General features: G+C 40.2%; 1 protein-coding gene across 14 annotated transcripts in view; it reads right to left on the bottom strand.

Annotated features, from left to right (window-relative positions):
* MAGI1 (membrane associated guanylate kinase, WW and PDZ domain containing 1) overlaps nt 1-15,792 on the bottom strand; it is a 720,361-nt gene that overhangs the window by 101,129 nt on the left and 603,440 nt on the right. For 13 of the 14 annotated variants that reach the window (XM_043993677.1, XM_043993669.1, XM_043993673.1 and 10 more), the window contains 2 exons: nt 11,978-12,013; nt 2,901-2,958 (listed from right to left, as the gene is read on the bottom strand). The exons of the other annotated variant lie outside the window; for it this stretch is intronic. In XM_043993677.1, coding sequence (XP_043849612.1) covers nt 2,901-2,958; nt 11,978-12,013 — 94 coding nt within the window. The remainder of the gene's footprint in view (nt 1-2,900; nt 2,959-11,977; nt 12,014-15,792) is intronic. 14 annotated transcript variants of the gene reach the window in all.

Here is a 15,792-nt window from a genome sequence, read left to right as displayed (position 1 = left end):
ACCAGGGACTATCTTTGACCTTTCCTTGGATTCCCAGCACAGTGCCTGGAATATAGCAGGTGTTTAATAAACACTTATTGACTGACCAACAGAAGTTCCTTCTAACTCTAAATATAAGATTTCTATGAAGCTGGATTCCTATAAAAGTCACATAATAAATGATAAAGAATTTCTTTCAAGCCCTGTCCCTTGATCCCTCCTCCCCCCTCCAACTGCAGAGAAATAAGATTACTGGATGCAGTCATTTATTCCTTTTGCTTCCAGAAGAATATAAGCTCCCTGAGGCCAAGGACTGCCTCACTTTTTTATTTGGATCCCTACCATGTTTAATGGTGCCTGGAACATAGGAGCTCAATTGATATTTCTTGACTGATTGCTATTCTTTGCCTTTTTTTGGGGGGGGGGCAGGACAATGAGGGTTAAGTGACTTGCCCAGGGTCACACAGCTAGCAAGTGTCTGAGGCTGGATTTGAACTCAGGTCCTCCTGAATCCAGGGCCGATGCTTTATCCACTGTGCCACCTAGCTGCCCCTGATTTTGCCTTTTCAAGACAAAAACAAGCTCAAATGGACAGAAATTCCATTCCATGTTTTCAACAGGAAAATGGCTCAAAGCTTCCAGTTGCTTATTGTCTGTCAATCAATCAAACAAGCCTTTGAGCATGATGAAAATTAATTTTGTGGGAGAGGAAATACAAGAGATAGATAGGGTGGAGAGAGAGAGAGAGAATATGCTTAGATCCCTGAGATTCCAAGGTACCAATCATTGTAGCTAGGACCCTTGCTATATACTGAGCTTGTAATTTTTATAATAAGATGCTGAACATTTCATGATTGACAGTTTCCCATCACAAGTTCCCTTCATCAAGATGTGAAGTGGATAAAGCCTCAATACCAGAAGAATGAAAAAACAAAACAAAAACCACATCGCATGCTGGTTATCTTCCTGTTAGCAGGGATTATTACGAAACATTTAGCTGACCCTCTTTTCTTCCAAGGTATCATTTATTCATTATTTCTCATCATATTCAGATGTAATAAAAATCAAGGCTACTTCTGAACATCTCATTTCTCAGCTTTTTTATTTACATACCTGTCTATTCCACAGGGCGGGGGTGGGGGGATGGAATGCTAGCCTGGTACATACTCATTACTTTAGGTACAAAGGAAAAAGAAAGGGTGTTGGCAAATTAAGGATCTTGCCTTGAGGGGGTAATAATACAAAATGGGATCTCAATGTTAGAGAAAGAAAGGCCCTAGAGATCATCCAGATTAACCCCCTCATTTCCTGGATCAGTCAATCAATAAACCTTTATTAAGCATCTAAGTTTTGTAATGATTGGAATGATGCCACCTACTGGAGACTTGCTGTGGGAAAGCTCCGCCATGAGGAAAATGTCTCAGAGGCATTGTGGCTTTTCCTTGGCGTCAGGAAATGATGTTTACTCATGGGTGCTGTCTATCAAGGCTACCAGCCAATCAACTTGAGGAGCCTCCTATTTTGTGGGAGGAGACAGGAAGGAGGAAAGGGAGCCTGCGGAGAGCTCTGGGGCTTTAGGGTTCCTGACTTGGTGGTGGTGGTGGCAGAGGACTTCACAGGAAATTTGAGGAAAGATAGGAATGCCAGGCTGTTGGAATTCTGTTCTCAATCTTTTTCTTTCTATTTTCCAATAAACCCTTAAAAACCTAAACTCATTTTATCAGTGATTTTAGTCAGTTTCCCCCCAAACTGGGGGAACAGATTAGAATCCACATTTAGAATCTTAAATTACACAGTTTCAATGTGCTAAATGCTAGCTATACAAAGATAGAGTCCCTGTCTTCAAAAAGCTTACATTCTATTGCAGGAAATGACTATTCATATATGGATATGCCAAGTAGGAAGAAGGGAACCCTTGAGGATGGGGGAAAAGTACCAAACAGCTGGGGAAATCAGCAAAGACTTCCTGTAAGAGGTGATGTTTGAGCTGAGTTTTGAAGGAAGTGGACTCTTTAGGAGGGAACACATTCCAAGTTTGGGAGAACAGCCTTGGCAAAGTCATGGAGATGGGAATCGATGCCCCAAAAGGATAAACAGCTTGTCCAAGGCCACAGAAAGTAGCATAAAAGAGAGTTAAGATCCAAACCCAGATCCTCTGATTCCAAATCAATCAGTATACATTTATTAAGTGCCTACTATGTGCCAGGCACCGTGCTAAGTGCTGGATACAATGAAAGGTCAATCCAGCATTCCTTCTCTTAAACCACAACATGCCTGGTCCTGAGGTGATGGAAAGGGCCAATTGACTACTGAGAGTTCTCTCTTACCAATAAAATCACAGAAGTTTTTAGACTTGGAATTCTTCCATCTTTTCCACATCCCTCAGACACCACGGACGTTTATTTACCACTAGGCCAGCTCAGCTAGGCCTACTCTTCGCCATGCCAGGAGGGAGGCCGTTAGTATTCAGCGGTCCTTTAGACCTTTAAAATGGAGGGCAGGAGGGGCCCTCATTCTGAAGATACAAGATCGCCTTTCATCTTGCCTAAGGAGGCTAACAAGTTGTTTCCCCTCCTGAGAATATGGATGTCTCCATCAACACAGCGTTTTTCTCCATCTTTGGCTAAATACTCCCCTTCATCATCACAGTGTAGTGGGAATCTGCATCTGCCCAGCTGTAGGAAATAATCTCAAATACTCCGAAATATACATAGCTTTTGGACATGGCCAATAGGAGAATTTGTTTTGCTGGATGCTACATCTTTATAAGAGAAGTTTTGTCATTCTTTCTCTATGGGGGGGATGGGAGGGGAGAGGGAGATGGCAGGGAAAAGAATCATCATGAAAAAAAAAGAAAATTCCATTTAATTAAAACAAAAGACTTTGCAAATGCAAATCTGATTTTTAAAATTATCACTTACTCTACATAGTAGACACCATATACGGGGTCTTCAATCTTTTCCCAACCAGCAGGCAATTCTGAAAACAAAATAAAAAATCATTCTTAGTATTCAGATTGGAACTTTGAGGGATGGGTATGTGTTTAACAGTTGAATTAAGTGGAAGGAAGCCATCATTCCATTTAAAAATATATTTCCTAATGAAAGTAGGCATTATTTCTTTTTTCTTAGTGAGGCAATTGGGGTTAAGTGACTTGCCCAGGGTCACACAGCTAGTAAGTATTAAGTGTCTGAGGCCGGATTTGAACTCAGGTACTCCTGACTCCAGGGCCGGTGCTCTATCCACTGCGCCACCTAGCCGCCCCGGCATTATTTTTTATAACTGTGTTTTCTTAGGTGAAGTGCATTTAAGAACTTTACATTTTAAGCAGAACAGGAGGGCTGAAGGGGAGAGGATCCTGAAAGGCAGTCCCAGATTTCCTTCATTCTAAATTCACCTGTCACATTCATTTTTTTTTTTAGTTTGTTATTTATTTATCTATTTTTTGCAGGGCAATAAAGGTTAAGTGACTTGCCCAGAGTCACACAGCTAGTGTCAAGTGTATGAGTCTGGATTTGAACTTAGATCCTCCTGAATCCAGGGCCAGTGCTTTATCCACTGTGCCACCTAGCTGTCCCTGTCACATTCATTTTTAGGGGGAAAAATCTACCACTGTGATTTTAACTTATATTTCTTGGTTCATATTATTTATAGTGTTCTCCACTCTTTTTCTTAACGTCTTTATAGGACAAGAAAAAATGTAGGAGAAATTAAATCTTTTCCCCCATCTCCCTTTGCAAACCAACCAACCAATCAACCAACCAACCAACCCACCCAGGGCTATTATTTTTATTTTCTGAGGAGAAAATACAATTGGAATCTTATATTGTTTTATTCGTAATTTCAATTCTATTTCTATTGATTTCCTTGGGGGATGGGGGGCATGTAGGACTGCACCTTTGATTTCATTTTTTCCCCCTTTTTTTTAAGGGGAAGGGAAAGACCTATGACCAACCCAAAGTTACATAGCCAGGATATATCCAGGTCTTCCTGATACCACAGCCAGCTCACTAACTATTATACTACACTACTTTCTTGTTGTCATTTACTACTAAAACAAAAATATAGACATGATTTTGTGCCAATTAAAAAATTTTACTCAATCTCTAGTGTAGAGCATTACACTTTGACTCTAGATTTGCTCCAGCCCTTGTCCTCAGGTCCTTTATATTCTGTAGATTTGTAAGGCGTTATTCCAAGTAGTGTGACTTTCTTAGTAAAGATGGTGTTGGGGACCAGCACTAACCATCACAATGTCATACAAGCTAATTCTATTTCATTGTTGTTCAATCATTTTAAGTTGCATCTGGGGGGCAGCTAGGTGGTACAGTTGGATAAAGCACTGGCCCTGGATTCAAATCCAGTCTCAGACACTTGACACTTACTAGCTATGTGACCCTGGGCAAGTCACTTAACCCTCATTGCCCCACCAAAAGAAAAATAATTCTTATATTGCATTTGCCTCTTTCTGACCCCATTTACGTTTTCTTGGCAAAGATACTGGAGCGGTTCGCCATTTCCTTCTCCAACTCATTTTACAGATGAGAAAACTGAGGCAAACAGTGTGAAGTGACTTGCCCAAGATCACAAATCTAGTAAGCATCAAGGGCCAGATTTAAAAACAGCAAGATGTGTTTTCCTGACTCTAGGCTCTGCACCACCTAGCTCCCCAATTCTATTATATCAAGCTTTAATTCTCTAGAGTATTTGACCCAAAATATCTCCATGAAGTAATAATCTTTTCTTTAACATGATTCTACCTTATCTCTATTTTTTTAATAAAGGGAAATTCTCTAGATAAATTCATTTGAAGAACGTAAAACAGTATCTTTTCTCTAAACATAATTATGACTTAGACAACCAAGTGCTGAGATATTTTACGCTGTGATCTTTTTATTCCTTAGAGAAATGACTAAATCCAATCTTAGTAGGACTGCTTAAACCCTCACATTCTATAACTAAGATAAGCTCATATTAAAATCTTTCGACAAAGAATATCATTTCCGAACAGAGCCATGAAGACCTAACTTGAAGACAAATAACTTTAAATATTATTCATTTTGGAACCTGTCTTCCTTCCTTCCTTTCATTTCTTTCTTTCTTCCTTCTCTCCTTTCTCTTTCTTTTCCTTCCTTTTCTTGTTTCTTTTTCTTCCTTCCTTCCTTCCTTCCTTCCTTCCTTCCTTCCTTCCTTCCTTCCTTCCTTCCTTCCTTCCTTCCTTCCTTCCTTCCCTCCCTCCCTCCCATTAAGGGTAGACAGTTATGTAGCTGACATGAGCAAGGGGAACCCTACTCATGAGACAAGCTTAGCTAAAGATCACAGAGATCACTTATCAAATTCAGCTACCTGACCAGGAGTCTAGGAGAATGGGAAGCAAACACAGAGACACACACGCAGGCAGCCTAATTACTCTTAGTTTACATTTGCTTTCAGGTTTGGCTGAACATCAAGAGACATTCATTTCACAGCTTTTGCTCCACATGTGAGTTGTTTGCAAACAAAGAGCCAGGGCCCCCCTCCCACCCCCATTTTTTTTTTATTTAACACTCAGCAGGTTTTCAAGGTCTTTGAAATCCTTCAAACCTAAGCAGCTAAGTGTACACCAGGGCCCCTCTGCAGATGTTGGCATCACTTGGCATTCTCATAAACTGAGGCTTGGAGACCTTTATAACAGGAAGGCTTGGGAAACAGCTTGCCTAAAGAACATTGAAAATTCCCATCTAAATAAAAACAAGCCAGAAGAATGTTTCCAACCAGTTAGGAACAAAGAGACGGATCAGGAAATTAAAAAACGTAAAATGTGGCACTTGATTTCATGCTTATTCTTTGATGGGGCAGATGAAAATGCTAAACATGTGGGAATAAGGCAAAAGGTGCACTCAGAAATACAGCTTCATGGGGAGAAATCACAACTTTTCAACACTGGTGACTTAAATTATTATTTTTTTTTTTTTGCCTGGTCATTTGCCCATAAAATAGGATGATAAGAGATGTAGAGGTAACAACATGGGGCTGATTTTTTCTTAAAGGAGTGATGTTAATTTTTAGAACAGACTGAATATATGTACATTTTAAAAACTGAACAGTTTAATTTCTAAAAGAAAACCAAAAAGCTTTAGAGGTCTTCCTGCATCCTCCAATAAAGTTCACTTATTTTTTCTACTTAATAGCAGGCACTCAACAGCCTCTGGCTATAGGAGCTAGAGCAATGGGCATGGAGTTAGGAAGCCCATGGAGCAGTCCAGCTGTGAGGCACTGGGTATCTCATTACTGTTCTCTGAGCATAAATTTCCTCATCTGTCAAATGGGGGTAATAATCCTTACATTTCTTCCTTCATAGGGTTATTGTGAGGTCCAGATGGGATAATGTCTATTAAGTGCTTTATAGAAACTATAAAAGCACTGTAAAAGTAATAGTTTATTTTATTATTTAATATTATCATTAAATCTATCATTTAATAGTAATTATTTTATTCCATATTCTTAATAGCATTTGATATCAACATTTTTATTTAATATTAATAAGCAACACTACTAGTTACTATTAATTTTATTAAATAAGACCAAGAAGATTGACTGGGAACATGGCCAAGTTCCAGAGGCAAAGATATATGATAGGATATGCACAGTTTTATGACCCTTTGGGCATAGTTCCAAACTGCTCTCTACCAAGGTTGGATCAGTTCACAACTCTACCAACATTGCATTAGTGTACCATTTTTCCCACATCCTCTCCAACATTTATAATTTTCCTTTTTTGTCATATTAGTCAGTGTGATAGGTGTGAAGTGATACCTCAGAGTTGTTTTAATTTACATTTCTCTAATAGTGACTTAAAGCATTTTTTTTTCATTTGACTAGTCATTCCTGGTGAGTTCTGACAGTGGTGGCCAGCCATCTATGTGGAGGGATTTGAGGGCTCCTGGACAGGCCCCAGCCTGTATCTGAAGACTCTATTTGTCTCAAAACTGTGCTCCAAATCATTCTGTCAGCACCATGACAGACTTTAGACAGTCTAATGTTTAGACATGGAAGTTACTTCAGTGGATCGATGTGACTCTTCCCTTCCAGGATGGAGATCACAGCCTAATCATGCCTGCCCTCTCCTGGGTGATATTTATGGGGGGAGGGGAGGAGAATAGCCAATGGCTGGGGGCCTCCTTTAAGTGCCCTTCACATCAAAAGCAGCAAAATTGTAAAATCACAACAGCCATGTGGCTTTCTTTTTTAAAGCTCAAATGCAACATATGAAGTGAATTCACGTTTTCAGACCAAAATCCATTAACTTTTAGTCATCCCCCAATGCCAGTTTATTTCACTTAAAACAATCCACAACTCAGAATATGGGTTACAAGGGTATACTAGTTGAGAATATGGTTTGCTGGGAGATTTTTGCAGGGGCCTTTGGTAATTCTGAAAGGCAACTGCATACTAGAAGTCTCAATTCAGCTTTGACAACCCAGTTCAGAAATGACAATTCTAGAATCACATCACATGGTCACATGGGTCAAAAAGGCACCGGAGGGGACAGCATTCTTAGAGGCAGATTAGAAAGCGACACTCTGGGATATGGCAGCCTGGTTAGGCAGTGATGAGTCAGGAAGATGTAGATTGAAACCTAGCTTCGGGACACAGCAGAAGCCACTTAACCCCTACTGGCCTCAGTTTCCTCCTCTATTAAACGAGAATAATTATAGCATCTGCCTCATACAGTTGCTACGAGGATCAGGTGAAATAACCCATGTAAAGTGACTTGCATACTTTAAGAAACTTTAGATTTTTATTTTTATTTTTTGCTTTTTAAAATTCTTAGTCCAAAAGGATAGTGTCCATTTTTAAAAATCAAGATTTATCAGGGAAACAGGCTACATTGGACAACGGTGGAGGAGGTGTAAGGGAATAACTATGTGTCCGTGTACATACATATCAATGAGAGTACACTGAATATGATATATAAATACATACATACTTTCCTCCTTTCTCTTTCCTTCTCTCTCTCTTTTTTTTTTTTTTTTTTTTTTTTTGCGGGGCAATGGGGGTTAAGTGACTTGCCCAGGGTCACACAGCTAGTAAGTGTCAAGTGTCTGAGGCTGGATTTGAACTCAGGTACTCCTGAATCCAAGGCCAATGCTTTATCCACTGCGCCACCTAGCTGCCCCCTTTCTCTCTCTCCTCTCCTCTCTCCCTCCCTCTCCATCTCCCTCCCGCTCCCCCCCCCCATCTCCCCACCCCATATCCTCAGCCATAGCTAAATTCTAATTAGTAGTATAGAGACAGGCAGCTAAGTTGCCCAGTGGATAGAGCACCTGGAAGCAGGAAGACTTCAGTTCAAATCCAGCCTGAGACACTTACTAGCTGTGTGACCCTCGCCAAGTCACTTGACCCTGTTTGCCTGTTTCCTCATCTGTAAAATGGGCTGAGGAAAGAAGTGGCAGACTTCTCTAGGATTTTTGCCAAGAAAACCCCACAACGGGTCACAAAGACTTCGACATGACTGAAAAAACAAACAACTAAATAACAGCAAAAACAAAAACAAAAAAGCATATAGAAATCTGAATCATGCTTATACTATCATATGGGTATATTCCTAGGATCACAGATTTAGAGATGGAAGAGGTAATGATTTAAACCCTCTGGTTTTACAGATGAGGAAGTGAACCTCAGAGATGTTTAGTGACTTGCTCAGAGACACACAGCTATTCTATCTGAGGCAGAATTCAGACCCAGGCTTCCTGACTTTAAGAACCATTTCCTATTTACTATTTCATACTGCATTTCTCCTATGTGTCCCTTTCAGGGAAAATCTTAAAATAATATAGTTCATGTACTTTAACTACTAAGGCTATGCTGTGTCCAGAATTTGTTGTTATTCAGTCATTTCAGTTGTATCTGACTTTTCATGAGCCATTTGGGATTCTCTTGGCAAAGATACTGGAGGAGGCAGCTAGGTGGTGCTGTAGATAAAGCACGGGCTCTGGATTCAGGAGGACCTGAGTGTAAGTTTGACCTCAGACACTTGACACTTACTAGCTGTGTGACCCTGGGCAAGTCACTTAACCCTCACTCCCCCATAAAATAAATGAATGAATGAATGAGAGAAAAAGAAAGAAAGAAAGAAAGAAAGAAAGAAAGAAAGAAAGAAAGAAAGAAAGAAAGAAAGAAAGAAAGAAAGAAAGAAAGAAAGAAAGAAAGAAAGAAAGAAAGAAGGAAGGAAGGAAGGAAGGAAGGAAGGAAGGAAGGAAGGAAGGAAGGAAGGAAGGAAGGAAGGAAGGAAGGAAGGAAGGAAGGAAGGAAGGAAGGAAGGAAGGAAGGAAAGAAAGAAAGAAAGAAAGAAAGAAAGAAAGAAAGAAAGAAAGAAAGAAAGAAAGAAAGAAAGAAAGAAAGAAAGAAAGAAAGAAAGAAGGAAGGAAGGAAGGAAGGAAGGAAGGAAGGAAGGAAGGAAGGAAGGAAGGAAGGAAGGAAGGAAGGAACGAACAAACGAACAAGGGAGGAAGGAAGGAAGGAAGGAAGGAAGGAAGGAAGGAAGGAAGGAAGGAAGGAAGGAAGGAAGGAAGGAAGGAAGGAAGGAAGGAAGGAAGGAAGGAAGGAAGGAAGATAGATAAATACTGGAGCAGTTTGCAATTTCCTTCTCCAGCTTACTTTACAGAAAACTGGCATAAACAGGGTGAAGCGACATAGCCAGGGTCATACAGCAAATAAGTGTCTGAGGCCAGATTTGAACTCAGGAAGATCAGTGTCACTGACTCCAGACCTGGAGTTCTGTGCACTATGGCGCCACCTAGTGGCCCCAGTGTGTCCAGAAAGAATCATAAAAATATTAGGGCTATAGAAATATAACCTTGATGGAGGTGGGTGGGTTCCTCCATTACTTTCCCATCTTTATCATTCATCTTGCACTGGATAGCACAGTGGCTCCTATAACTCTTCAGTGATCCAGTGGAGACTTGGTGCTTTCCTTTCCCTTTTTATAAACTTCCATTTGACTGTAACTATAATGTCCCAGCTTCTTTCAGATCAATAAGGACTTCAGATCTGAATCAGTAAAGCCGATCACTGTTCTCCCTATTCCTGACTGCCTTCAGATCATTTCTTTTCTGCTCAGGCACCAAGGACTGTGGTTTGGGCTGTTTCAACAAACAATTCCCATAACCCATCATGGCATGGGATCATTGCACCGTCCCACTTAATGGATTTAGTCATATATTGTTAGAATAAGCCAATTAGTTTTGGTGTAATTTCTCTCCAATTGTCTTAATATATAGGATTAGCCTCAGTGTCATTCCTCCCACACTGACCACAAGAAGAGTTTCTTGAATGTCTTAAAAATAGATTGGTCGATAGCTTATTGACTGTTGCTGGCACATCAATCCCCAATGGAAGGCATTAAGAAAACCAGACATAAATGATCCATGTAGCATAACCCTGGCTAACCGAGGTGTTGGACAAACATGTGACTATCATCCCCCCCCCCCACAAAAATTAGAATTAAACCAGAGGGGGTAAAGGTCTATATTATGTACTTACATATAACTTTAAGATATTTTTATATGCTAATCAATCTATGGCCATAATGGCAAATAGTTCCATTAGAGGCAATAATACATAAAGGATCTTCTGAATCTAAGATGACTATCCTGGTCAATTTTCAATTTTCTCTGGCCTCCTACAAGTCCAATATCGATCAGCGAGTTTTCTCATCTAAGCCTTAGGTGGTGTGCACTCAGAGGCTACATATTAATTTCAATGTTGTTTAAACTCAACATAATAAAAATGTTAATGTGTTACCAATTATCCCCCTCATGCCCGAAGCAAACAGCAGTCCAACTTCATTGAAAAATCAAAATAAAATCTTTTTGGTTTATCTGCCGATCTGGTTGGTCCTAAGTAAGCTCCAATATTATAATTAAGAACTGATGAGCTATATGAACACAGACTAACAAAGTTCCTTTTGGCTCTTAATTTACAACCACAGCAAAGTCTAGCCAGGAACCACAACTGCAATGCAACAGGGCCACCATCCTTTCTTGACTGTCACTTCCAAAAGTATGGGAAATCCAGCAATCCAATCAGGAAACAAAGCCAATTCTGAACTTCTCTCCTCCTATTCATTCGTTCATCAAGCATTTATGAGTCAGCTGCTTTTTCTGTTTTTTTTTTTTTTTTTAGTGAGGTAATTGGGGTTAAGTGACACAGCTAGTAAGTATTAAGTGTCTGAGGCCAGATTTGAACTCAGGAACTCCTGACTCCAGGGCCAGTGCTCTATCCACTGCGCCACCTAGCTGCCCCCAGCTGCTTTTTCTGATAGGAAAACATAGCTAACATCACCTTTTCAAAGATGAGGTCAGCCAGGTTTTGTGTCTGTAATCTCTGCTGCCAGGAAGGCTGAGGGTGGTGGATCTCTCGAGTTTAGGAGTTCTGACCTTCAGTGGGCCATGAATATGTTGTCCACCCTCAATTCAGCATTGGTATGACAGAGCCCCTAAGGGTAGGGGGGCTGCCTGGTTACCTAAGGAAGGGCAGATCAGCCCACGTTGGAAACAGAACAGGTCAAACCTCCTGTGCTGATCACTAGTGGGATTTAGACCAGGAGCAGCCTTAGCCTGGGCAATAAAGGGAGACCCAGACTGGGAAAAACATAAAATAAAATAAGGGCAAGAAGAACAAGGCAAATCATTCCAGAGTTCTCAGTCAGTCAAAGAAATCAGAATATAATGCTGGGTCTCTCCTTGCCCTTTCTAGGTTCTTCTTCCAGACACAGTTTTATTTTCTTTCTTAAGCCTCATCTACTAAGAACTTTTCTGTAGAGAATCCATTCATTATAACTGTAGAGTCAGCGGTGTTTGGTTATCAAATTGACCTTTTGATGATTAAGTCCAAACAAAAATCATAATTGGAAAGGTGCAAAATAATGAAACAGAAGGATTAAGCAATTCACTAAAGACATAAAAAAATATAATCTAAAGCGTGGAGCAAACAGAAGGATAGGAAAGAGATTTACCTAGTTCACTGTCCAATTCCTCGGTGTGTACCCCTTCTTCTCCAAAGGAAGAGCAGGAAATGAGACAGAAAAGAGGAAAAGAAAAATTCAGACACCAGCACCAAGAAAGAAAACACCCTTTAGAAAAAAAAATAGCAGCCCACACCCCGATTTTGTTATCTGGACCTTACCTGCTCTCGGCTCATCTCATTTCCACCCTTGGAACTCTTCAGACCCCAATCAATGTAAATCATGAAACGTCAAGTGCTTGTATTGGCAAAATAATTATAGGGATCATTTCCTTGCATGTCAAAATAGGATTTGATTGGTTGTAAAAGATGACAAATGACTTTGCAATTTCCATGTTCCTAAGTGAGAGTCACCTATTACGGATCTTATTCCAAGTGAATAAAGCTGCCAGGCCTTTTAATATCTCACTCCTTTTAATCCTTCAATATTCTGTTAATCAGCTAAGCAATTACACTCCTAATAAAGACATTACTTAACTTTTAAGGACTATCAGTGATTGAAAATAAAAGGCGAGGTCAAATTGAGAAGGCAGATCGTAGCGTGAACTTGAATCCAAAGCATGGTTTAAAAAGTACTTCTACTCAATTAGGATACCTCAAGGAAACACAAAAGTCTTATGCACATTGTTCTAGATACACCCCAGGTTCTTTAGATTTACACAGCATCAAGGTGAGTGTCTCTGAGTAATGATTGGGAAAAGAACACGGTCCAAATGGGTTACATGCCCGGAATGAAACTCCAGTCACAGACAAAAGACCAGCCGACTAGACCAGGTCCTTGTGTCTCAGACATTGGACTTTAGGAAAAGGTGTCTTGATATGCTTTTCAGATAATAGAGTACATTCACAGAATCACTGTATGAAATCAAGAGATGCAATAACAGGTAAGGGACCCACTGTGACCAACAGTACAATATTAGTTTGTGTACACACTGCATTCATGTCATGATGCCAGAGGTACACTAGGAAACTTTATACAAATACAGATGACCAATGTGTTACTGGGTACGGTCAGATGTCAGTCTTGCTACTAGTGGTTCACATGTGCATATATGCATATTTACAAGCTTGATTTTAGAAGTGTTTGTGTACAAAGGTACAAGAATGGACACACACATATATCTATATCTGTATCTATGTATTTATTCAGGTTTCTTTTTTATTTCAGTTAGCCAGTCAATAAGCATTTATTAGGCACTTACTATACGTCAGGTACTGTGCTAAGTGTTGAGAATACCAAAAAAAAAAAGGTAAAAACCAGTTCTTGTCCCCAAGGAGCTCACAATCTAAAAATCAAAATACATTCACTGCAAAATAAATGGCAACAAGGGACAGTGTCCTGTAGTAGAAAGAACTCGTTTTAGTTCTGGCTTGACCAGCTGGGTAACTTTGAAGAAGTCACCATATCACTGGACTGATGTTTCATCTAAAAAACAAGGCTAATCTCCACAGGCCCTTTGAAGTACTTCATCTTTCTAGGGAGCTAGCAAGCAAACAGAAGCCTATTGAGTACTTCAAGGGTCATAGAATCACCATTTGTAGTTGGAAGCCACCTCTAAGCCCATGGAGTCTAAATTTCTCATTTTACAGGTGAGGAAACTGAGGCTCAGAGAGACACCGTGACTTGCAGGTAGTATGAGAGGTGCAGGTGACCTCAGGTCCAATGGACCATACTCCCTCTCTGAATGGAAATCCCTGACTATTGTTACTGTTCAGTTCAACTTCTCTGGAAACTTTCTGTCATGTGGCATTTTGTTAGCTGGAAATCTCTAGCGTTATCATGCACCTCAGTGCTGCGGTAATCAGCGTCCATGATGATTACCGTGAGCCACTGCACAGGCTGCATGTATGATTAGAATTCTCAGCTATGAGAAATAAATAAGCCAGAGCATCTTCAGTATGCTTTCATAGCTGAGTGGATTTTATTGCCTTCCATGTCCTTAAAAATTGGAACTCTCTCTACATAGTGTACTTATTTACCTTGCCATGATTTCACTGGTGGGGGCATTGTATTCCATCCACTGGTACAGGTCATCACCCCTCTATGTTTAAGCAGACAGTCCTTCAAAGCGGCCATGCTTGAGGAGCCCATTACTGCACAGCCAAGCAGGGAATGAGTCTCTCTCAACTTGAAATCGGTCCTCAGACAACAGGCATGGAGCCCATCCCTGGGACTCACCAAGGTTTACCCACCACTGGCATTTTCTTTGAAACCCTAGAGGCTTCCACATCAAAATGAAACACTGGAATGGGACTTTAGGGGAGGGGAGAGAGCAGGAGGGGAGCTAAAAAAAAAAAAAAGAGCACAGGGCATTCTAAAAGTCTTTGTGCAGTTTAAATCTAGCAATGCCTTAAACTACACTAGGACTTTTGGGACATCTTGTATAAGGAAATATACATCCTATATAACATACATGAATCGCCACGACACCCCATTCTATCAAAGGGCAAATAGCTCTTTTCCTGACATCTCATCATCGTAGAGAAAGCCAAGAAAACAACTCAAATACAATATGGCACTGACTCACTGGGCTTTTTATTCTAGCAAAAAGTTGCTGAGGCTCGTGTGGTACAGTCAAAAGGTGCCTGTTCAAATCCTGACCTAGCTCAGACTGTGAGCTTAGGTAAGTCATGGAACTCCTTTGACCTAGGTTCCTTCATCTTCAAAATGAGGGAGGTTGTGTGAGGTGATCTCAAGGATCGTGTTCAGCTTAAATCTATGAGATTGAGATAGCCCTCCTGAGGTGCTTGCGCATCTTGTAAATACTGGATTTACGTCCCTCATTTCATTTCTTCTTCTTGTACTCATTTTTACCAGTATTGCCTACCTTAGTTTCCAAGTTCTAAGAGTGCAGTGGTTGGGATAGTTCATTTGGTGCCAAGGGTACGTCAGCAGGGAGATGTGCCGCACCTTGGAATCTGAAAGATGCGGATTCAGGTCCTATCTAGCAATTCTAGATTTGTAACTAGGAACAAATCACTTTCTAGAAGAAGCCTTTTCTCATCCCACTTAATGCCTTCCCTCCATTGATTATTTCCAATCTTGTCTATATCTTTTCTGAACATAGTCATTTGCCCGTTGTCTCCCCCTTTAGACTGTAAGCTTCTCGAGGGCAGGGATTATCTTCTGCCCTTTTTGTATTTCCAGCAATTAGCACAGTACCTGGCACATAGTAGGTGTTTAATAAATGTTTCCTGACTATTGATTTTACCTCTCATTACCCCACTTTCTATTCATTTATATTTATTCTTCTCTCTCACTGCAACTCTAAGAGGTTGTAGACTATATAAGTTAGTGGTCAATCTTCTTGGTGCATGGAGTTTCCACCCTGAGAGTTCTCTATGCTTTTGATGGGAAAATAGACTTCTGATAATGTCATGTATCGCAGTTTATGAATTTATATTCTATACATATGCAATGCTGCCTTGTAACTTCTACTAAGACTCAGAGGACAATATAAAGAAGATTATTGCAGAAAGTTCCATTATCCCTTGGTGCAATGTGTTTGGGGTAATTATACCACTGATTTGTAAGCTCAAATCTGACACCAAGTAGCCGCCAGCCAACACATCAGCTTTTTAATTCCTTTGTGTTGAAAAGAGAACAATGTGATGTGGAGAATAGACTTTGGTGCACTAAAAACAAACAGACCACTCTGTCTTACTAAGGATTTCCTTTCAAAGAAACTCAAGCCATAACATTTCCAAGCACACATTTTCATCACAAACTTCTTGAGCCAATAAGCCATGTTTACTTTTTAATTGGAAACAACTCAGCTGCTTTCTCAAAAGACTCCATTTCTCATA

This window comes from Dromiciops gliroides, chromosome 1 (genome assembly GCF_019393635.1).
Source record: "Dromiciops gliroides isolate mDroGli1 chromosome 1, mDroGli1.pri, whole genome shotgun sequence".
Lineage (NCBI taxonomy): Eukaryota > Metazoa > Chordata > Mammalia > Microbiotheria > Microbiotheriidae > Dromiciops > Dromiciops gliroides.
The sequence above is the reverse complement of the archived record's forward strand: the minus strand, read 5'-3'. Positions and strand labels throughout refer to the sequence as shown.